This window comes from Scyliorhinus canicula, unplaced genomic scaffold (assembly GCF_902713615.1).
Source record: "Scyliorhinus canicula unplaced genomic scaffold, sScyCan1.1, whole genome shotgun sequence".
NCBI lineage: Eukaryota > Metazoa > Chordata > Chondrichthyes > Carcharhiniformes > Scyliorhinidae > Scyliorhinus > Scyliorhinus canicula.
Window position 1 is genome coordinate 882,775 of NW_024055820.1, and position 23,794 is coordinate 906,568.

The window sequence follows — 23,794 nt, forward strand, 5'->3', positions numbered from 1 at the left end:
ATGTTTCGGAGCTCACAAGCTGTGGGAAGCTTTGTAAATGTTTCCTCTTCGCTTTGAAAAATGAACTGAAATGAAAACTGCGTATCGTCACGAGTAGGCTTCAAATAAAGTTACTGTGAAAAGCCTCTAGTCGCCACATTCCGGCGCCTGTTCGGGGAGGCTGTTACGGGAATCGATCCGTGCTGCTGGCTTGCCTTGGTCTGCTTTCAAAGCCAGCGATTTAGCCCAGTGAGTTAAACAGCCCCTTTTGTAAACAAGCAGAGAAGTTAACCCTTTCCCCTGACAGCACGGCAACAAATTGAAAGAAAGACTTTGACTTTTAAAGATTTGGCTTCATCCCATTTGTTGCGGGCGGGATGGAAATTTGCCGGAACATTTTTTTTGATAATCCTAATCTTTATTGTCACAGGTAGTCTTACATTAACACTGCAATGAAGTTACAGTGAAAAGCCCCTAGTCGCCACATACCGGCACCTGTTCGGATACACAGTGGGAGAATTCAGAATTTCCAAATTACCTAACAGCACGTCTTTCCGGACTTGTGGGAGGAAACCGGAGCACCCGAAGGAAACCCATGCAGTCACAGGGAGAATGTGCAGACCCAACACAAACAATGACCCAAGCTGGGAATCGAACCTGGGACCCTGGAGCTGTGAAGCAATGGTGCTAACCAATGTGTTACCAAAAATATTTAGGTGGAGTTACGGAGTTACTGGGTTACGGGGATAGGGTGGAGGCATGGGCTTAAGCAATGTGCTCTTTCCAACGGCCGGTGCAGGCTCGAATGCTGAATGTCCTCCTTCTGCATTGTAAATTTTAAGATTCTGTAGGATTTTCTCTCTCACAGTCTCCTCCGATGGGTCTGTCTGGTGGTATTTCCCTGACGTCAGCAATGTTGCTTCACTGTGCTAACCACTGATTGTCTCTTGTATTTCACAACTGTGACAGGGCAAGGACCTGATTGAAAGGATTCAAACATGGGAGTTCTGGGAAAGATGGGCAAGGATTTGGGAGTGACAACATGTTCAAAGAGTTTGGAGAGGAGCGGGAGGTTGAAGATGGGGCAGTGATTTGTAAGGATGGCAGGGTCAAGGGTTTGTTTTATTGAGGAGGGGGTGATGATGGCAGATTTGAAGGACAGAGAGACAGTACCTGAAGAGAGAGAAATGTTGACAATATCCATGGACACAGGGTAGTTGGCTGATCAGTAGCTCAGTGGGAATAGGGTCAATGAAGCAGGAGCTGGGTCTCATGGACAAGATGAGCTCTGAGAGGGCATGAGGGGAGATGGGAGAGAAACTAGAGAAAGATGTGGGTTCAGGGCTCGGGAAAGGATGAAATTTAGAGACAGTTTGGTCCGGCGGGCTCGTGGAAGGGAGTGAAGCTGATCGGATTGACTCAATCTCAGTCACAAAGAAGCTCCACAAGCTCCTCACACTTCTTGTTGGAGGTGAGGATGGAAGAGACAGGGGAGAGTGAGAGTACTTCAAAAGGAACTAACTTGTGTCAGAGATAGTAAAAAGTTTCAACACACTGCGTATTTTACACAAATCTAATTTATTAGACTTTTAGCCAGAATATTAGCCCCTGTAAATGGGCTGGAATTGTTATCAGCAGAAAGAGACCCAAACGAACATAGTTCAGTCCTGAATGTGAGGAACATCAAAACCCAATCGCAGCCCTTACTTGTGGCCTCGTTGGTGTCTCAGTAGGGAGGATGAGGCAGTGAATCCCTTCCCACACTTGGAGCAGGTGAATGGCCTCTCCCCAGTGTGGGTTCGCTGATGTATAGTGAGCTGAATTAATTGTGTGAACCCAGTCCCGCAGTGGGAGCACCTATACGGTCTCTCGTCAGTGTGAACACGTTGATGGCGTGTCAGATTTCCAGACGTTTTATAGCTATTCCCGCAGTCTGGACATTGAAACGGTCTCTCATCAGTGTGAACTCGCTGGTGACTCAGCAGGTCGGATGAAATAGTAAATCCCTTCCCACACTCTGAGCAGGTGAACGGTCTCTCTCCAGTGTGAATTCGCTGGTGTGTGGACAGAGTGGATGATTGGGTGAATCTCTTCCCACACGTGGAGCAGGCGAACGGTCTCTCCCCAGTGTGAATTCGCTGGTGATTTTGCAGAGCCGATGAAACAATGAATCTCTTCCCACACTTGGAGCAGGTGAATGGTCTCTCTCCAGTGTGGCTACGTCGATGAGCTTCCAGCTTGGATGGGGAAATGAATCCTTTCCCACAGTCTGCACATTTCCGTGGTTTCCCCTCAGTGTGACTGCATTTGTGGCCTGTGAGGCCTGATGATAGAGCGAATCCTCGTCCACACACACAAATCAAGTACGGTTTCTCCCCACTGTCAATGATGCTTGTTCCTTCCATGTTCAAAATCCGCTGATATTCAGGATATGATAAAATGAGGATTCTGTCAGATCCTGGCGTGATGCTTGGTTTGATTTTCCGGACTTTGAAACCTCTCCTTTGAACACCCTGTGAAAGTGATTTAAAACAGAAAATAGGGAGTGAGAGAGAACCCACAAAAATACAAAGGCAGGTTGTGAAATTGCTGATTGATTCTGGTCATTTGTGGGGCCGGCACTGGGAAAAAGTGACCATGAAAACTGCTGGATTGTTATAAAACTAAATTGACCTCTTTGGGAGGAGAGAGAAAGAGGTGAAGAGGGATTTTGTACAAGACATATTAAGACAAAGCATATTTGACCTTGAGCTTCATAAATTGAAATATTGATGCTGAAACTATGCTTCTGGTGGCAAAGTGGTTAGCACTGCTGCCTCACAGCTCCATGGTCCCGGGTTCAATTCGAATCTCAGTGACTATGTCTGGAGTTTGCACTTTCTCCCCGTGTCTGTGTGGGTTTCCTCCCACAGTCCCAAGATGTGCAGGTTAGGTGGATTCGCCATGCTAAATTGCCCCTTAGTGTCCGAAGGTTAGTCGGGGTCACTGGGTTACGGGGACAGTGCGGAGGCGTGGGCTTAAGTTGAAGGAGGGTTCTCTTTGCAAGGGCCAGTGCAGACCTGATGGGCTGAAATGCCTCCTTCTGCACTGTGAGTTCTATGATTCTGCACTGTAGGAATTCTATGAAGCTCGGGTCACCACGCTTCAGGAAGGATGTGAAGTGGGCAGCACGTTGGTGCAGAACGTTAGCCCTGCTGCCTCACAGCGCCCAAGTCCCAGGTTCGATCCCAGCTCCAGGTCACTGTCCATGTAAAGTTTGCACATTCTCCCTGTGTTTGTGTGGGTTTTGCACCCACAACCCAAAGATGTACAGGCTAGGTGGATTGGCCACGCTAAATTGCCCCTTAATTGGAAAAAAATGAATTGGATACTCTAAAATTTAAAAAAAAGGAAGGAAGTGAAGGTTCTTGGAGAAGGTGCAGAGGAAATTTACCAGAATGGTTCCAGCAAAGGAGGTTGAGGGGAGATTTGATTCAGGTACACAAGATTATGCCAGGATTCGATCAGGTGGACAAAGAAACTCTGTTTCCATTCACTGATCGTACAAGCAGTCAGGTCACAGATTAAAAGTTTTGGGTAAAACCTGGATTGAACTATAAAAGATCCTGAGGGGTCTTGGCAGGGTCAATGTAGAGAGGATGTTTCCTCTTGTGGGAGAATCTGGAACAAGGGGGTCACTGTTGCAAAATAAGGGGCCCCCATTTCAGATGGAGATGTGGATTTTTTATTCTCTTGAGGGTTGTAAGAATTTGGACCTCGCGTCCTTAAAAGGCAGTCACGACGTGGAGATGACGGCATTGGACTGGGGTGAGCACAGTTAGAAGTCTTGCAACAACAGGTTAAAGTCCATCAGGTTTGAAACAAACCTGTTGGACTTTAACCTGGTGTTGTAAGACTTCTTAAAAGGCAGTGGAAGCAAAGTCCTTGAATATGTTTAAGGCAGAGCTGGATAGATTCTTGATGGGCATGGGGTGAAAGGTTATCGGGGTCGGCAGGAAAGTGGAGTTGAAATGAAAAAAAATGAAGTGAAAATCACTTATTGTCACGGTAGGCTTCAATGAAGTTACTGTGAAAAGCCCCTAGTCACCACATACCGGCGCCTGTTCGGGGAGGCTGTTATGGGATTCGAACCATGCTGCTGGCCTGCCTTGGTCTGCTTTCAAAGCCAGCGATTTAGCCCTGTGCTAAACAGCCCCTCAGTTGAGGTTAGAATGTTGAGGTTAGAAGTTGAGGTTAGAATGAGATCAGCCGCAATCTTATTGAATACTGATCAGGCTTGAGGGGCCGAGTGGCCTGTTCCTAGTTTGTATGTAAAAGGTACAGGAGATTAGAGGTGATATGAGATATGTTTTTACACAGCGAGCGGCAATGACCTGAAACTTGCTGCCTATCAGGGAGTTTGAAAATAGATACATGAATCATTTGATTTCAAAAGGAAATTGGATTTGAGGGAAATAAACCTGCGAGGATACAGGGATGGAGCAGGAGGATGGCACTGACTGGATTGCTCCAGAGAGCTAGCATGGATTCAATGGGCCGAATGCCATTCTCTGTGCCATCATGTCTCTGACTCGTTTGTGTAATCTAGTTTTGTAATTTAACCCTGGGGGGGTTCAGATATCACTCAGGTAAATCTGTGCTACACTCCCTCCGAGGCAATTCTATCCTTCCTCAGGTTTGTTGTTCAGAACTGAACACAGTTCTCCAGGTTTGGTCTAACCAGGGTTTGAGAATCTCGGGGCTTTTCCAGTCACACTGAGACCTGAAATCTTCCCTCACAGACAGAACAGACAAACCTTTTACCATCCACACCCAGATGCTGCTGAAATTCAGGTTCTGATGAACCGAGTGACTCTGTCAGATCGCGATGTGACGTTTGGTTTGAGTTTCCCGTCTATTAAACCTCTTCCAGTATCCTGTAAATTTACAGAAACCTCACTGTCAGTTTAGGATAGAAATTCACAACATTCTCTCCTCGCCAACTTTGATTAAATGTATTCTTGGAGGTTTGATCACATGACCTGCCCCCATCCTCCAGCCATTAATCGGTCAACACATCCATCCTTGTGACACACTGCCTTCCTCAGCCAATTGGGAAGCAAAAGGACTCATTACCTTACAGGACAGTGATTGACTGACAGCCAATCAACCTTTATCCCATTTTCAAAATTTTTATATCTGCTTAAGAGAAATGTTCAAAGAAAATTATATAAAAATCTTCTTTACTGTCCTAATGATTTCCCAGCCACACAGGCATGAATCTCACGAAGGCAGAAAGTAAAATTTTGAATTCATTGAAAGTCCAGTGGTGACCATGAAACCATTGTCAATTGTTGCAAAGACCCATCTGGTTCACTCCTGTCCTTCAGTGAAAGAAATCTTCTATCCTTACCTGGTCTGGCCTACATGTGACTCCAGATCTACAGTCAGCTGGTTGACTCTTAAAATGCTCTGAGATTCACTCAGTTCAAGGGTAATTAGGGATGGGCAGTGAATGCTGGCCCAGCCAGCGACACCCACATCCCAGGAATGAATAGAAAAGAAAATCTGCCATCCTTACCTGGTCTGGCCGACACGATTCCAAACCACAGCAATGTGGTTGACTCTTTAAATGCCCTCCGAGATGGCCGAGCCAGTCACTCGGTTTGAGGGAAATTAGGGACGGGCAATAAATGTTGGCCCAGCCAGTGACTCCCACAAATGAATAAAATAAAATCCTGGAGACTCCAGTCAGTCAATCCGGGAGAGTTGGCATCCGGTCCAGGCTCACAGCGCATGCGCCCTGCGGCACCTTGTCCTCTGTAAAGATGGCGGCCGGTAACCTGGGCCTGTCACCGCTCAGCTCTCACTCTATTCGGTGCCCGTTAAGACCGCACCGTTAACATTTTACTCGGGAGTTGAAGCCTCCTCAGGGTTTTTCTGAAGCCTCCCCAAGTCACTCCGCTGCTTCTATTGCTTCCCGGCTACCCACCGGCTCCATTTCTTTGCACACATGAAGTGTGTGAGTGATCTCCCTCTGAACAGCACATTAGATTAATTAATGACTAACTCATATTTATTCTTATCCAGTGTAAACACCTTCCACTTGTCTATCATATCAAACCTTTTCATAATCTTGCAGGATTAGGTCATCCTTCATTCCCTTTTCCAGAGAAAAGGTGATGCCCTGTCCAATCTTTCTTGCTGGGTATAACCTGCCAGTTCAGGCATAATTGAAATATATTTTCCTGCATCTTCTCCAGTCCTTCGAGATCCATTTTCCAATATGGAGACTTTAACTAATCTGAGCAGCAAACTCACCGGTGCACCAAATGCCTGTATGTTGCAGTATTTTAGTCATTTTACTGTCAGCTGAATGTAAGATGGGACAGAACAAGATCCAACGAGCCAGTCTGTAACACTGCAGAGCATCTACAAACTTGCCTCTTCCACTTACTGCTAAACTCTTAACCTGTCAGCTGTGGCATTAAGAATAATGTTCAGAGAAAGACTGGATTTCAGCTCGGTGACACTGGGCCAGACTAAATTAGTTCACAGGAGGTTGAGCTAATGTATCCATATCATAAAATGGATCTGGAAGGACTGGGGACGATACAGGAAAGTGTATCAGAATGGTGCCTCAAAGGGCAGGTTACAGCCAGCAAGAAATGCAGTGGCTCGAGGATCCATCTAGGCTCCCCCCGCTTCCATTTCATGTGTTCTTATGAACAGCACTGTAAACCATTTCCATGCAGACACAACAGATGGAACAATCACCAGTTCATCGCCATCCTTCCCATATTCCAGGATTCCAAACACACTTTCCAGGTGACCGTGATTTACTTGTACTTCTTGCTATCCAGTGTTGTGTATTCACTGCTCACGATTTGGTCTCCCCTACACTGAGGAGATTAAATCTGGATTGGGTGACTGTGGAACATCACCATTCAGTCTGCAAACATAATCCTGAGCTTCTGATCATTTTAACATTTTAATTCCCTGCCCCACTCCCACTCTGTCCACAGCCTCCTGCACTGCTCCAATAAAGCTCAAAGGAAACTCGTGGAACAGAACCTCCATACGGACATTGACCCAGGGCCGGGTTTCAAACCCGGGTCCTCAGTACCGTAGTTTTGTAAACTCTTTTTCCGGGACAATAGAAGGTTTGTATTCGGTAAATTGAGACTAAGTATTGCATCAAGGTCGGACAGAAGTCAGTTGATTCATCAGGCCCTGAGTATCATCCTTCGAATGTGGAAGGTGAAATGTTTCTCTGTTCTCAATGAGAAAAGATTTCAAACATCAGTGTGACTGAAAAAGCCCGAGACTCACACAACACATTCCCAAGTGAGAGTGTTCCAGTGAACTAACTGTGGAAACATCAGTGTGACTGGAAAAGCACCGAGACCCACACAACACACACCCGAGTGAGAGTGTTCCAGTGAACTGACTGTGGAAAGAGCTTTAACCAGTTACACAGTGGGGAGGCAGTGGTGTAGTGGTATTGTCGCTGGACTAGTCATCCATAAACCCAGGATAATGATCTGGGGACCCGGGTTTGAATCCTACTACCACAGGTGATGGAATTTAAACTCAATAAAATTTCTGGAATTAAAAGTCTATGAAACCAGCTGGTTCACTAATGTACTTTCGGGAGGGAAATCTGCCGTCCTTACCCAGTCTGGCCTACATGTGACTCCAGACCCATAGCAATGTGGTTGACTCTTACCAGCCCTCAAGGGCAATTAGGGATGGGTAATAAATGCTGGCACAGCCTGCGACGCCCACGTCCAATGCATTAAAAAAATTGTTTCACTAATTGTAACTCAATTAATGATCACCACTTATTTAATCATCTGTTGCAGACTTTTAGCTAATTAATACAGTAATTTTTAATGAATACAGGGCACCATATGGTGCAGTGGTTAGCACTGGGACTGCGGCACCGAGGGCTCAGGTTCGAATCCCGGCCCTGGATCACTGTCCATGTGGAGTTTGCACATTTTCCCCATGTCTGCGTGGATTTCAACCCCACAACACAAAATTGTGCACGTTAGGCGGATTGGCCATGTTCAATTGCCCCTTAATTTGGAAAAAAAATAATCGGGTACTCTAAATTTATACAAATAAAAGATAAATTGCCTGATCAAACATGAGGTTCTGTTTCTCAAGTTTCCTTTGAGCTTTATTGGAACAGTACTTTAAATTTATATGGAAAAAATACTTTTCACTGTACCTCACTGAGCCTTCTTCAAAATTCTTCATTCATGGGAGGTGGGCGTCACTGGCTGGGCCAGCATTTACTGCTCATTCCAATTACCCTTGAACTGCGTGTCTTGTGAGGCTATTTCAGAGGGCACTTACAAATCAACCATGACATTGCTGTGGATCTGGAGTAAAGTGTAGGCCAGACCACGTAAGGAGAGCAGAATTCCTGAAGGACACGACGGGTTTTTACAACAGTCGACAATGTCACCATTAGACTTATACTTTGAGACTTTTATTCAATTTCAATATCTATCATAGGCAGATTGGATCCCAGATCATTAACCTGGGTCTCTGGATTACTAGCCCAGTAACAATACCATTACTCTACTGCCTGGCCCACACAGTCTTGGCAGAATATGATGTCCAGTAACTTCACAAAATTATGGAGTAATTTACTTTTTCAATCAAATTCTGATATCTCTGCAGTTTCTGGAAACATTTTGGTTGAAGGTGTTATTTTTAAAAATAAAGATCTAGCCTTTGTAATATAATTACCGAATACACCAATTCACTAATGATAATTAATGTTCACCACTGAATAATCATCAATGTAATTATTGTTTTATGGTATGAAATCAATACATGGTTAATATAGAAAAGGTACAGAAGGTGAAATGGCTGCAGGAAGCCACATGTTAGAGGTATAAAAGTGTTTTTTGCTATCAAATCAATGCATAGTTAATATAGAAAAGGTACAAAAGGCTGCAGGAAGCCACGTGTTAGAGGTATAAAAGGGCTTCCTTGACCTTGTTACCAATGATGTGGAGATGCCGGCGTTGGACTGGGGTGAGCACAGTAAGACTACTTGTTACCAATGACAGTGAATACACTATGAAAATAACAATTTTAAAACTAAATGTGATTACACATACTAACTTACAGCTTCTTACATTACATCAGTGAATATGTTTCAAAAGTACTTCATTGGCTTTAAAAGACTTCAGAGGGTTCAGTGGCAGTGCAAGGTTTTATAGAAATGTACATTTATTCAAGTAGCCCGCAAACTAGGCTATACCCCTATCTCTGTAAGACTTAATTACCTGCAAATGCTCGCATTCAAAGCATTGTTTCCATCTTTGACTATATATATGTTTCTAGAACATACCTCTTCATTCACCTGATGAAGGAGCAGTGCTCCGAAAGCTAGTGATTTGAAGCTGTTGGACTTTAACCTGGTGTTGTAAGACTTCTATTCTGACAAGTGTGAGGTTGTCCATTTTGGAAGGACAAATATGAATGCGGAATACAGGGTTAACGGAAGGGTTCTTGGCACTGTGGAGGAACAGAGAGATCTTGGGGTTTATGTTCATAGATCTTTGAAAGTTGCCACTCAAGTGGATGGAGCTGTAAAGAAGGCCTATGGTGTGCTAGCGTTCATTAGCAGAGGGATTGAATTTAAGAGCTGTGAGGTGATGATGCAGCTGTACAAAACCTTGGTAAGGCCACATTTGGAGTATTATGTGCAGTTCTGGTCACCTCATTTTACGAGGGATGTAGAAGCTTTGGAAAAGGTGCAAGGGAGATTTACCAGGATGTTGCCTGGAATGGAGAGTAGGTCTTATGAGGAAAGGTTGAGGGTGCTTGGCTTTTTCTCATTGGAACGGAGAAGGATGAGGGATGACTTGATAGAGGTTTATAAGATGATCAGGGGAAGAGATAGAGTAGACAGTCAGAGACTTTTTCCCCGGGTGGAACAAACCATTACAAGGGGACATAAATTTAAGGCGAATGGTGGAAAATATAGGGGGGATGTCAGAGGTAGGTTCTTTACCCAGAGAGTAGTGGGGGCATTGAATGCACTGCCTGTGGAAGTAGTTGAGTCGGAAACATTAGGGACCTTCAAGCGGCTATTGGAGAGGTACATGGATTATGGTAGAATAATGAAGTGTAGAATAATGAAGTGTAGATTAATTTGTTCTTAAGGGCAGCACAGTAGCATTGTGGATAGCACAATTGCTTCACAGCTCTAGGGTCCCAGGTTCGATTCCTGGCTTGGGTCACTGTCTGTGCGGAGTCTGCACATTCTCCCCGTGCGTGCGTGGGTTTCCTCCGGGTGCTCTGGTTTCCTCCCACAGTCCAAAGATGTGCAGGTTCAGTGGATTGGCCAAGATAAATTGCCCTTAAGTGTCAAAAATTGCCCTTAGTGTTGGGTGTGGTTACTGCATTATGGGGTTGGGTGGAGGTGTTGACCTCGGGTAGGGTGCTCTTTCCAAGAGCCGGTGCAGACTCGATGGGCCGCTTCTGCACTGTAAATTCTATGATAATCTAGAATTAATCTAGGACAAAGGTTGGTCACAGCATCGTGGGCCGAAGGGCCTATTCTGTGCTGTATGTTTCTATGTTCTATCTGTTGGATGAAGCTGAAGGGTTTGCTCCAACTCAGGGGGCGGTGCTGGAGGACTAACCGGTGCGGCTGGTCCTCCAGCCAATCAGAGTGAATGGGAGGCGGAGCAAAGCCGGGACTCTCGCTCCGTACGCATGCGCCAGGCCACCCGGGCCTATCTCGGTGAAAAGGCCGAGCAACTTTCGCCGGTTCAACTGCAAATCCGAGATTCGTATTCGGGGTGACACGGAGTGTTTATGAAGCCTCCCGACCCATCCGCCGGCTCCATCCCTCCCTCATGACTCACCGAGCGGGATCTGACCAGGGATCTCCAGCCCACCACCTGAATTCTGAACTGGACTCGGCACAGTGCATGCTCCACCTCACGTGGGAGACCGGGCTCAGACCCCGCCCCTCAGTCACTCCGATTGGTTGGAGGACCCGCTACAACCACTGGGTCCTCCAGGCCCATCCCTCTCTTCCTATTGGATCAGAGCTGCCGTCAATCATTCCCAGGGCATTGTGAGTTCGGGCATGCGCAGTGCCGATGCTGGACTCGGCCGGGAGGTTTCACTGAAGCTGTTTTGGGGCTTCACTACTTTAGTTTATGTCTGAGGTTGATGTTCGTTTTTTTTAATGATTTTGTGAGTTTTGAGACCTGCACATTTATGTTCATATGCAGGATTAAGCCAGCATCTGCCTTAGCATGATGCTGGGTGTGAAAAGAACTAAGCAAAAGAAAATAAAGTAAATAATGGATAAAACAAAAGAAGGGAGTGCTGCTAAAACAACGAGTGGAGCACAACCCAAATGGAACAAGAAAGGGAACAGAAACTTATCTAAAACCCGTCAAATTAGAGTGTGAAAATCGGGGTAGATAAAGCAATCCAACCCCTGCGGTGCCCACCGAGCCCGGGAATCTTCCAGTGTGCCCGTGGACACCGCATGCTCCCTCTCCAGGGACAGCCGGCCGCGGAAGAGGGGCAGACAGTCGGGCTGGACGACCCCCTCGCTCGCCCGCTGCCTGGACCGATAAATGGCTAGTTTGGCCAGGTCCAGGAGCAGGTTCACGAGGACGTCCTCCGCCTTCCCTGCCCCTCGCCGCACCGGATGTCCATAGATCAGGAGCGTGGGGCTGAAGTGCAAATAAAACCTCAACAACAACGTCAAGAAATCAAAGAGGGGGTGCAGCCTCGGACAGACAACATAAACGTGCTCCACGGTCTCCACCAGGCCGCAAAAGGAGCAGGTCTCTTAGCAGAGCCGCGAAGTGGCAGGTTTCACTGAAACATTGTGGATGCTCCAAACCCCAATAAGAAGTTTCCGGGCCCGGGTTTGAATCGAGCTGGGGGACAGCTGCGGCCTGCTCCCGGTGACAGGCCTGAGTTAACGGCCGCCGTCTTTATAGAAGCTGCAAACCCGCAGGGGGCAAAACATCAGAGATAGAGTTTGTTGTGAAACCAATGGGATATTGTAAAACAGGAGGTCAGGGTTCCAGTCAACAACAACAACTTCTATTTATATAACACCTTTAACATCATAAATCATCCCAGTCAACTTCACAGGAACATTATAAAACAAAGTGAGACACCCAGACACAAAAGGAGATATTAGGGTAGGTGACCAAAAACTTGGTCAAAGAGGTGAGCTTTAAAGAGTCTGAAAGGAGGTAAGTGAGGTGGAGACGGGGAGGTTCAGGGAGGGAATTCAGTGCTTGGGGCCGAGGGAACTGAAAACCATGGCGGAGTAATTAGAATTGGGGGTGTACAAGAGTCCAGGATCAGAGGTGTGCAGATATCTCAGGGGGTTGTGGAGCTGGAGGAGATGACAGACACAGGAAGAGACAAGTCCATGGAGGGATTTGAAAACAAGGGTGAGAATTGACTGGGAGCGAATGCAAGTCTCGGAGCACAGGGATCACAGGGGAAGGAACTTACTGTGAATTAAGACATGGGTGGCAGACTTTTGGATGTATTTAAGTTTCCAGAGGTAGAATGTGGGAGAGCAGCCAGGTATGTAATGGAATTGTCGAATCTGGAGGTTACGATGGTAAATTGCCGTATTATCTAAAAAGGTTAGGGGGGGTTACGGGGATAGGTGGAGGTGTGGGCTTAGTTTGGGTGCTCTTAGCAAGAGCCAGTGCTGATTAGATGGGCCAAATGGCCTCCTGCACTGTAAATTCTATGAGGTCAGAAGCTCATATTGGATCAAGTATGAAACCAAATTTACAAAGAGACTGGCTAAGTCTCAGACTGTTGCCAGGGAGAGGGATGGAGTTGGTATGTCAGGAATGGAGTTTGGAGCAGGGACCGAACAGTGGATTCAGTCTTCTCCATATTTGATTGAAGTTATTTAGTCAGTAGGAAGAGAACCAGAATGGACCCCGAGTCTGATATCCGGTATAACTTAGTTCGAGCGGGCAAGGAAGAACAAAGGAAACCCTGGAAGATTTGGAGAAACGTCCTTCGCGATTGCTCATCAAATCTCCACATGGTCAGTTCTGGACACAAGGTTCACCTCTGTTATTCTGTCTGGTCAGTCAGGGTGATTCAGATTAATGTCTGTCACAAGTCATGAATGAAGTGACTTATGAAGAATATTCTTACCTCTAATTATATAACTTTGGTAAAAGGATACAGAAATAATGATCTAATACTTTATTTGGATTTCAGCCCAGGGAGGAGGGAGAGTGTGTGGGACGGGGATTTACAGCTTTGGTGAAAGAAGAGAGACTAAAATATTCCGCAGGAACAGGAATTAACTGTTCAGAATTTCTATCCCGTACTGATAGGGTGGAGGTGTGTACTTGAGAAGGGTGCTCTGTTCAAGGGCCCGTGCAGACTCGATGTGCCGAATGGCCTGTTCTGCACTGTAAATTATATAATTGTGGAAGTTGGATGTTAAATAAATTTGTGAGAATTGGGTCAAAGGAGCAAAGGGTAAATCTCACAGACAAGATGAGCACTGAGAGAGCATGATGGGCAGCATGGTAGCATTGTGGATAGCACAATCGCTTCACAGCTCCAGGGTCCCAGGTTCGATTCCGCCTTGGGTCACTGTCTGTGCGGCGTCTGCACATCCTCCCCGTGTGTGCGTGGGTTTCCTCCGGTTTCCTCCCACAGTCCAAAGATGTGCGGGTTAGGTGGTTTGGCCATTATAAATTGCCCTTAGTGTCCAAAATTGCCATTAGTGTTAGGTGGGGTTACTGAGTTATGGGGATAAAGTGGTGTTGACCTTGGGTGTAAAGGTTTTACAGTTAAATAAAGGTAATTACAGGCGCATGAGGGAGGAACTGACGAAAATCGACTGGAAGCAGAGCCTAGTCGGAAAGACAGTAGAACAGCAATGGCAGGAGTTTCTGGGAGTAATTGAGGACACAGTGCAGAGGTTCATCCCAAAGAAAAGAAAGGTTATCAGAGGGAGGATTAGGCAGCCATGGCTGACAAAGGAAGTCAGGGAATGCATCAAGGCAAAAGAGAGAGCCTATAATGTGGCAAAGAGTAGTGGGAAGTCAGAAGATTGGGAAGGCTACAAAAACAAACAGAGGATAACAAAGAGAGAAATAAGGAAGGAGAGGATCAAATATGAAGGTAGGCTAGCCAGTAACATTAGGAATGATAGTAAAAGTTTCTTTAAATACATTAAAAACAAACGGGAGGCAAAAGTAGACATTGGGCCGCTCCAAAATGACGCTGGTAATCTAGTGATGGGAGACAAGGAAATAGCTGAGGAACTTAATAAGTACTTTGCGTCAGTCTTCACAGTAGAAGACATGAGTAATATCCCAACAATTCAGGAAAGTCAGGGGGCAGAGTTGAATATGGTTGCCATCACAAAGGAGAAGGTGCTAGAGAAACTAAAAGGTCTGAAAATTGATAAATCTCCGGGCCCAGATGGGCTACATCCTAGAGTTCTAAAGGAGATAGCTGAAGAAATAGTGGAGGCGTTAGTTATGATCTTTCAAAAGTCACTGGAATCAGGGAAAGTCCCAGAGGATTGGAAAATCGCTGTTGTAACCCCCCTGTTCAAGAAGGGAACAAGAAAAAAGATGGAAAATTATAGGCCAATTAGCCTAACCTCGGTTGTTGGCAAAATTCTAGAATCCATCGTTAAGGATGAGATTTCTAAATTCTTGGAAGTGCAGGGTCGGATTAGGACAAGTCAGCATGGATTTAGTAAGGGGAGGTCGTGCCTGACAAACCTGTTAGAGTTCTTTGAAGAGATAACAAATAGGTTAGACCAAGGAGAGCCAATGGATGTTATCTACCTTGACTTCCAAAAGGCCTTTGACAAGGTGCCTCACGGGAGATTGCTGAGTAAAATAAGGGCCCATGGTATTCGAGGCAAGGTACTAACATGGATTGACGATTGGCTGTCAGACAGAAGGCAGAGAGTTGGGATAAAAGGTTCTTTTTCGGAATGGCAACCGGTGACAAGTGGTGTCCCGCAGGGTTCAGTGTTGGGGCCACAGCTGTTCTCTTTATATATTAACGATCTAGATGACGGGACTGGGGGCATTCTGGCCAAGTTTGCCAATGATACAAAGATAGGTGGAGGGGCAGGTAGTATTGAGGAGGTGGGGAGGCTGCAGAAAGATTTAGACAGTTTAGGAGAATGGTCCAAGAAGTGGCTGATGAAATTCAACGTGGGCAAGTGCGAGGTCTTGCACTTTGGAAAAAAGAATAGAGGCATGGACTATTTTCTAAACGGTGACAAAATTCATAATGCTAAAGTGCAAAGGGACTTGGGAGTCCTAGTCCAGGATTCTCTAAAGGTAAACTTGCAGGTTGAGTCCGTAATTAAGAAAGCAAATGTAATGATGTCATTTATCTCAAGAGGCTTGGAATATAAAAGCAGGGATGTACTTCTGAGGCTTTATAAAGCACTAGTTAGGCCCCATTTAGAATACTGTGAGCAATTTTGGGCCCCATACCTCAGGAAGGACATACTGGCACTGGAGCGGGTCCAGCGGAGATTCACACGGATGATCCCAGGAATGGTAGTCCTAACATACGATGAACATCTGAGGATCGTGGGATTATATTCATTGGAGTTTAGGAGGTTGAGGGGAGATCTAATAGAAACGTACAAGATAATGAATGGCTTGGATAGGATGGACGTAGGGAAGTTGTTTCCATTAGCAGGGGAGACTAGGACGCGGGGGCACAGCCTTAGAATAAAAGGGAGTCACTTTAGAACAGAGATGAGGAGAAATTTCTTCAGCCAGAGAGTGGTAGGTCTGTGGAATTCATTGCCACAGAGGGCGGTGGAGGCCGGGACATTGAGTGTCTTTAAGACAGAAATTGATAAATTCTTGATTTCTCGAGGAATTAAGGGCTATGGGGAGAGAGCGGGTAAATGGAGTTGAAATCAACCATAATTGAATGGTGGAGTGGACTCGATGGGCCGAATGGCCTTACTTCCACTCCTATGTCTTATGGTCTTATGGGTAGGGGTAGGGTGCTCTTTCCAAGAGCCGGTGCAGACTCGATGGGCCAAATGGCCTCCTTCTGCACTGTAAATTCTATGTAATATGTAATGATGGGAAACAACAGGTAAAGAGGGGAAAGATGCGAGTTCAGAATTTGGACAAGAAAGTCTTTGAGGCAGTTCTTCTGAGTGGTTTAGTGGAAGAGGAGCTGTAGAATCAGCTGATCGGATTGTTTCAATGGGTGGGGTTTTCAAATCCTTGCTGCTGGCTGGATCTTCCAGTCCCACAGTTCGCTTAGTCCGCTGTTCCGGTTCATTGGTTGTCTCATTGGGTTCGCTGTAGGCCTCTTGGGGTCTGTGGAAAAACTCCCGGTGCCTCATTTGCCTGATGAATTCGCTGGAGCGGAGAAACTATGACATCTTCTTTTCAGCCTTCAACACATCATCGATGAAGACGAACATCTTGCCAAGACCATCAACACTGCTTGCCTCCAAACAACTGCACAACCTCAGACCATTGATTGCAGCAAACTACCCAGCATTCAGGAGAACAGCGATCTTGACACCACACAACCGTGCCATGGCAACCTCTGCAAGACGTGCCAGATCATTAACATGGGTACCAACATTACACGTGAGAACACGTGTAATGGTGCGACTCGGCCAACATTATATACTTCATACTCTGCAGTAAAGGATGTTCAGAGGAGCGGTACATTGGCGAGGCCAAACAGATACTGCGACAACGGACGAACAGACATCGCGCAACAATCGCCAGGCAGGAATGTTCCCTTCCAGTCAGCGAACACTTCAGCAGTCGAGGGCATTCAGCCTCTGATCTTTGGGTAAGCGTTTGGCCTTCAGGACGTGTGAGAACGCAGAGCGACCGAACAGAAACTGATGGCCAAGTTCCGCACACATGAGTACAGCCTAAACTGGGACCCTGGATTCATGTCACATTACATGTGCTTGTGAAATCCTGCCAACTGTCCTGGCTTGAGACAATTCACACCTCTGTAACCTGTGATTATCCCTCTCTCTAGTCGCACCGTATGGACCTGTAAAGACAATTACCTGCAAAGACTCGCATTCAAAGTACCAATTTGCATCATTGAATTTTTCTACATATTTGTTTGTGGAACCCACATCTTCATTCACCTGAGGCAGGAGCTGCATTCCGAAAGCTAGTGATTCTAAACAAACGTGTTGGACTTTAACCTGGTGTTGTAAGACTTCTTACTGTGTCCACCTCAGTCCAACGCCGGCATCTCCACATCATAAATGAGAAGTATTTAATGCTTCTGCTAGTTTTGAACCAGACACCTTTTGCGCGTTAGGTGAATGTGATAACTTCCATGCTACAGAAACAGCTGGAAGCACAGTACTAATGGACCTGTGCAACGTTCAACTGCACAGCCTTGCTGCAGCTTTCAATGGTTCGGCTGGAAGGCCAGGTCACTTATTACATGAAGACAGCTGTTCCTTTAAAACAGATGTCTCAATTTGTAAGACCATAAGATATAGAACTTATATTGAACTTTAGCATTTGTTCAGTAAATATCTAACGGAACAATGCTCTCTGTTCAATCATTCTTATCTTCCTACAGAAAATTTCCACCAATTTTACTCAATATTTGTTTATTTAATGTTGAACATCTGTATATTTACTTGTTATATATGACTTAATTTTGAATTGAATAGCTCTCGAGTCTTCACCCTGAATAACTCTGAAATATATACCATTGAATTGCAAACATGACTGACCAAGAAAAGAAACCTTTTCACTGGGTAACACAAATCCCATGAATCTTTGTTCAGTTTGACCACAGACAGCTTTCAAACAAAGTCAAATATAGTTAAATGGAAGTGAATTGAGAATTATGTGATGCTTATATTTGACCCCTCTGTGTTTTGGTGTGAAACGTTTTGCAGCCTAAATACCGTTCATGTATAAGAAAGGAGGGGTGACAGCAAATCCGCACTGAGGCTGGATTTCCTCATCTCCCTGAGTGCCTTTTCCTGTTTCTCCATCATGAAGGCCAAATCTTTCAAAAATGTGGTTCAGTTAAATCTCTAACATTTCCTCTAATTCAGTTAGTGTATCATTTGTACACATGGTAAGGTAACGATCAGAATGCTGTACAGACTAAGTTATCACAGAGTTACATTAGACTCTCTTGGAATTACGCTTATGTGCGACTGGCCTCGTGTATGCCAAACAACCTTCTGCTGGTAGCCGGATGTCACCTGACTGATGCCTGATGCCAGCTACTGGTGGGAGGTCACACTGCTGAGTACATGTAATATTCTATGCAGGCTTATCACCACATCTCGTAACTTCTCAAAATTATCGAGTAATTTATTTTTTCAAACAAATTCTGATAGCCCTGCAGTTTCTGTAAACATTTTGGTTGATCGTGTTATTTTTTAAAAAAAAGATCTAGTCTTTGCAATATAATGACCTAACACACCAATTCACTGATCATAATCAATGTTCACTACTGAATAAACTTGAATTTAATTATTGTTTTTTGCGATTAAATCAATACATAGTTGATATAGAAAAGGTACAGAAGGCGAAATGGCTGCAGCAAGGCACATATTAAGAGGTATAAAAGGGCTTCCTTGACCTTATTACTAAGGCCAGTGAATACATTATGAAAATAACAATTTACGGGCAGCAAGGTGGCGCAATGGGTAGCACTGTTGCCTCACGGCGTCAAGGCCCTAGGTTCAATCCCGACCCTGGGTCACTGCAGTGTGGGGTTTGCACATTCTTCCCGTGGTTTTGTTGGTCTCACCCCCACAACCCAAAGATGTGCAGGGTAGGTGGATTGGCCAGGCTAAATTGTACCTTAATTGGAAAAAGTGAATTGGGTACTCTAAATTTTTTTTATAATGAAAATAACAATTTTAAAACTAAATGTGATTACACATGCGTATTTAGCTTCCAACATTACAACAGTGAATATATTTCAAAAGTACTCCATTGCCTTTAAAACTCTTTTGGAGGTTCAGTGGGAGTGAGGTTTTATAGAAATGTACATTTGTTCTAATTGTCCGCAAACTTGGATATATTACACTCGGTGTCCTCACCAGAATAATTGATAAAGATTGAGTCTTAATTTTGTGCCAGAACCATGTCATTGACACCTTTGAATATTCTACGAAAATCCAGACACACCATATGCCCGTACCAGCCTCCCCGGACAGGCGCCGGAATGTGGTGACTAGGGGCTTTTCACAGTAACTTCATTGAAGCCTACTCGTGACAATAAGCGATTTTCATTTTCATTTCATTTCACAATTATTTGTTGTAAAACACAGCGAGTTGTTGTGATTTGTAATGCACTGTCCATAAATGGTGCTGGAATCTCACTGGACTGTAACTTCCAAAAGGGAATTTAATGCATTCTGAAAAGAAAACAAAATAGTCGAACTATGGGATTAAATGGGTCACTGTACAAAGAGCTGGAATGGAATAAATGGGCCAAATAGACTCCTCTGTGCTCCAGCAGCCTTGTGTCCATGTGAAGGGAATGGGAACAACCTGGAACCTACTGCCTATGAGGTCGGAGTTGCAGAGATGACGGAAGGATTTCAATAGGAAATTAGACGGTTACTGAGAGAAATGAACCAACAGAGATTTGGGGATAGAACGGGGCAATGGACAGACTGGCTTCCTCCACAGAGAGCCGACATAATCGCACAAGACTGAATGGCACCATTCCCCACCCTCCAGATGCTGTGATCTCAGGAGAGAAATTCAGCTGCTCCATTCAATCCAACTGACTGGAGTCACTTATCTCTGGTGCCATCTAAGTGGCTGCTTTATCACAGGGCTGAATAGTTGGCTTTATAGACTGAGGCAGGCCAGCAGCACGGTTCAATTCCTGTACCAGCCTCCCCAGGCACCGGAATGTGGTGACTGGGGGCTTTTCACAATAACTTCATTTGAAGTCTATTTCTGACAATAAGTGATTTTCATTTTCCATTTCATTCTCGTTAATGTCCTCTACATCCTAACTATAGGGCTGTTTAGCACACTGGGCTAAATCGCTGGCTTTGAAAGCAGGCCAGCAGCACGGTTCGATTCCCGTACCAGCCTCCCCGGACAGCCGCCGGAATGTGGCGACTAGGGGCTTTTCACAGTAACTTCATTGAAGCCTACTCGTGACAATAAGCGATTTTCAATTTTCAATTTCAATTTTCAACTAAGAACTTCACATCTTTCCTAAAGTATATATAGGATTCCATATATAGGATTCCATTCTAGAGGGATAGAATTGAAAAGCACGGAGGAAATGTTCAACTTGTTTAGAACCAGGGTTAGACTACACTGGGAGCACCGTCAACATTGGTGATCTCCATTTAGAAAAAGGAAATAAAGGCACTGGATAACGTGCAACAAAGATTCACAATATACAGAACTGAGAGCATTTAACACTCAGGAAAGGCTGGGGCTGCTTTTTTCTGGAAAAGAGAAGACTGATGGGTGATCTGATGGAAGTCTTTGATATTATGAAGGGATTCAATGAAATGAAATGAAAATGAAATGAAATTCAATAATCTAATAGGAATTTCAGCAGAAACCTCTTTACCCAGTGAGTGGTGAGAATGTGGAACTCACTCCCACAGTGAGTGGTTGAGGTGAACAGCATGAATCCATTGAACGTAAAGCTAGATACATACATGAGGGAGAAAGGAATAGAAGGAGATACTGATGGGGGAGATGTAGAGGGGCGGGTGGAGGATCATGCGGAGCATAAATACTGACACAGACCTTGGCTAACCTCAGCCGGTATGTGCACCTCATAACCTGATAGTTTTTTTCTGTGAGAAGCACCAAGATAAATTAAACAAAAGGACCATGTAACCACCATAGCCCATCTTCATGGCAATGTGGCATGATTTTTGGGGTTCCCAAACAGAAAAGAGAATGAAACATCTTCTAACCTGGTTTACCAAAGAAGTGGAATCTCTTGTTAAGAGGAAGAAGGAGGCCTATGTGAAGATGAGGCGTGAAGTTTCAGTTGGGGCGCTTGATATTTACAAGGAAGCGAGGAAGGATCTAAAGAGAGAGCTGAGACGAGCAAGGAGGGGACATGAGAAGTCTTTGGCAGGTAGGATCAAGGAAAACCCAAAAGCTTTCTATAGGTATGTCAGGAATAAAAGAATGACTAGGGTAAGAGTAGGGCCAGTCAAGGACAGTGGTGGGAAGTTGTGTGTGGAGGCTGAGGAGATAAGCGAGATACTAAATGAATACTTTTCGTCAGTATTCACTCAAGAAAAAGATAATATTGTGGAGGAGAATGCTGAGACCCAGGCTATTAGAATAGATGGCATTGAGGTGCGTAGGGAAGAAGTGTTGGCAATTCTGGACAAGGTGAAAATAGATAAGTCCCCGGGGCCGGATGGGATTTATCCTAGGATTCTCTGGGAAGCCAGGGAAGAGATTGCTGAGCCTTTGGCTTTGATTTTTAGGTCATCATTGGCTACAGGAATAGTGCCAGAGGACTGGAGGATAGCAAATGTGGTCCCTTTGTTCAAGAAGGGGAGTAGAGATAACCGCGGTAACTATAGGCCGGTGAGCCTAACGTCTGTGGTGGGTAAAGTCTTGGAGAGGATTATAAAAGATACGATTTATAATCATCTAGATAGGAATAATATGATTAGGGACAGTCAGCATGGTTTTGTGAAGGGTAGGTCATGCCTCACAAACCTTATCGAGTTCTTTGAGAAGGTGACTGAACAGGTAGATGAGGGTAGAGCAGTTGATGTGGTGTATATGGATTTCAGTAAAGCGTTTGATAAGGTTCCCCACGGTCGTCTATTGCAGAAAATACGGAGGCTGGGGATTGAGGGTGATTTAGAGATGTGGATCAGAAATTGGCTAGTTGAAAGAAGACAGAGAGTGGTAGTTGATGGGAAATGTTCAGAATGGAGTTCAGTTACGAGTGGCATACCACAAGGATCTGTTCTGGGGCCGTTGCTGTTTGTCATTTTTATAAATGACCTAGAGGAGGGCGCAGAAGGATGGGTGAGTAAATTTGCAGACGACACTAAAGTCGGTGGAGTTGTAGACAGTGCGGAAGGATGTTGCAGGTTACAGAGGGACATAGATAAGCTGCAGAGCTGGGCTGAGAGGTGGCAAATGGAGTTTAATGTGGAGAAGTGTGAGGTGATTCACTTTGGAAAGAATAACAGAAATGCGGAATATTTGGCTAATGGTAAAATTCTTGGTAGTGTGGATGAGCAGAGGGATCTCGGTGTCCATGTACATAGATCCCTGAAAGTTGCCACCCAGGTTGATAGGGTTGTGAAGAAGGCCTATGGTGTGTTGGCCTTTATTGGTAGAGGGATTGAGTTCCGGAGCCATGAGGTCATGTTGCAGTTGTACAAAACTCTAGTACGGCCGCATTTGGAGTATTGCGTACAGTTCTGGTCGCCTCATTATAGGAAGGACGTGGAAGCTTTGGAATGGGTGCAGAGGAGATTTACCAGGATGTTGCCTGGTATGGAGGGAAAATCTTATGAGGAAAGGCTGATGGACTTGAGGTTGTTTTCGTTAGAGAGAAGAAGGTTAAGAGGTGACTTAATAGAGGCATACAAAATGATCAGAGGGTTAGATAGGGTGGACAGCGAGAGCCTTCTCCCGCGGATGGAGGTGGCTAGCACGAGGGGACATAGCCTTAAATTGAGGGGTAATAGATATAGGACAGAGGTCAGAGGTGGGTTTTTTACGCAAAGAGTGGTGAGGCCGTGGAATGCCCTACCTGCAACAGTAGTGAACATGCCAACATTGAGGGCATTTAAAAATTTATTGGATAAGCATATGGATGATAAGGGCATAGTGTAGGTTAGATGGCCTTTAGATTTTTTTCCATGTCGGTGCAACATCGAGGGCCGAAGGGCCTGTACTGCGCTGTATCGTTCTATGTTCTATGTTCTAACCTCCAAACACCCTTTCTCTCTTTGATCCTTGTGAAATGTGCAACGAGATATTCGCAAGAAGGCTCAGAGAGAATCACCCCACTGCAGATGAAGCCGTGAGACCGGCCAGACCAGCAGAAAGAAACCCTCTGACCATCCCCATTGACCAACAGAATGAACAAAATGCAGACAGTGCGATGAATTACAAAATCCCTTCGCACATTGAGGACAGGTGAACGGCCACTCCCCAGTGTGAACTCCTTGTTATGACTGCGGATGGCATAACCGAGTGAATTGCGCAAATAAGACGTAAACTCATGTGATATAATGGGAATTATGGAGACATGGCTGCGGGGATGGGAACTGAATATATTCAGTATTTAGGAAGGGGAGACAAAAAGGAAAAGGCAGTGCTGGTTAATAATAACTTTTATGCTTGTCACAAGTAGGCTTACATTAACACTGCAATGAAGTTACTGTGAAAATCCCCTAGTCGCCACACTCCGGCACCTGTTCAGGTATAATGAGGGAGAATTCAGAATGTCTAACTCACCTAAGTCTTTCAGGACTTGTGGGAGAAAACTGGAGCACCCAGAGGAAAACCAGCAGACATGGTGAGAATGTGCAAACTCTGCACAGACAGTGACCCAAGCCAGGAATCGAACCTGGGACCCTGGTGTTGTGAAGCAACAGTTCTAACCACTGTGCTACCCATGAGGCCCATGGTTAAAGAGGAAAACAATACAATAGTGAGGAAGGATATTAGCTCCGACAATGTGGAATCTGTATGGGTAGAGCTGAGAAACACCAAGGGGCAAAAACATTAGTGGGCGTCGTATATAGATCCCCAAACTGCAGTGGTAATGTTGGAAATGGCATAAA

The 23,794-nt window shown here is 45.1% G+C and overlaps 1 protein-coding gene across 1 annotated transcript; it reads right to left on the reverse strand.

Moving 5' to 3' along the window:
- Positions 1-1,577: 1,577 nt before the first annotated feature.
- On the reverse strand, positions 1,578-10,948 carry LOC119961119 (oocyte zinc finger protein XlCOF19-like). Its single transcript, XM_038788619.1, has 2 exons — positions 10,857-10,948; positions 1,578-2,492 (listed from the first exon to the last, which is right to left on the reverse strand). Exon 2 carries the CDS (start codon positions 2,382-2,384, stop codon positions 1,683-1,685), a length of 702 nt encoding a protein of 233 aa, XP_038644547.1. The 5' UTR covers positions 2,385-2,492; positions 10,857-10,948; the 3' UTR covers positions 1,578-1,682.
- Positions 10,949-23,794: the final 12,846 nt, after the last annotated feature.

Bases quoted from the DNA above. Each gene is read 5' to 3' on its own strand.
- LOC119961119 (XM_038788619.1), bottom strand. From the start codon at position 2,384: ATGGAAGGAACAAGCATCATTGACAGTGGGGAGAAACCGTACTTGATT.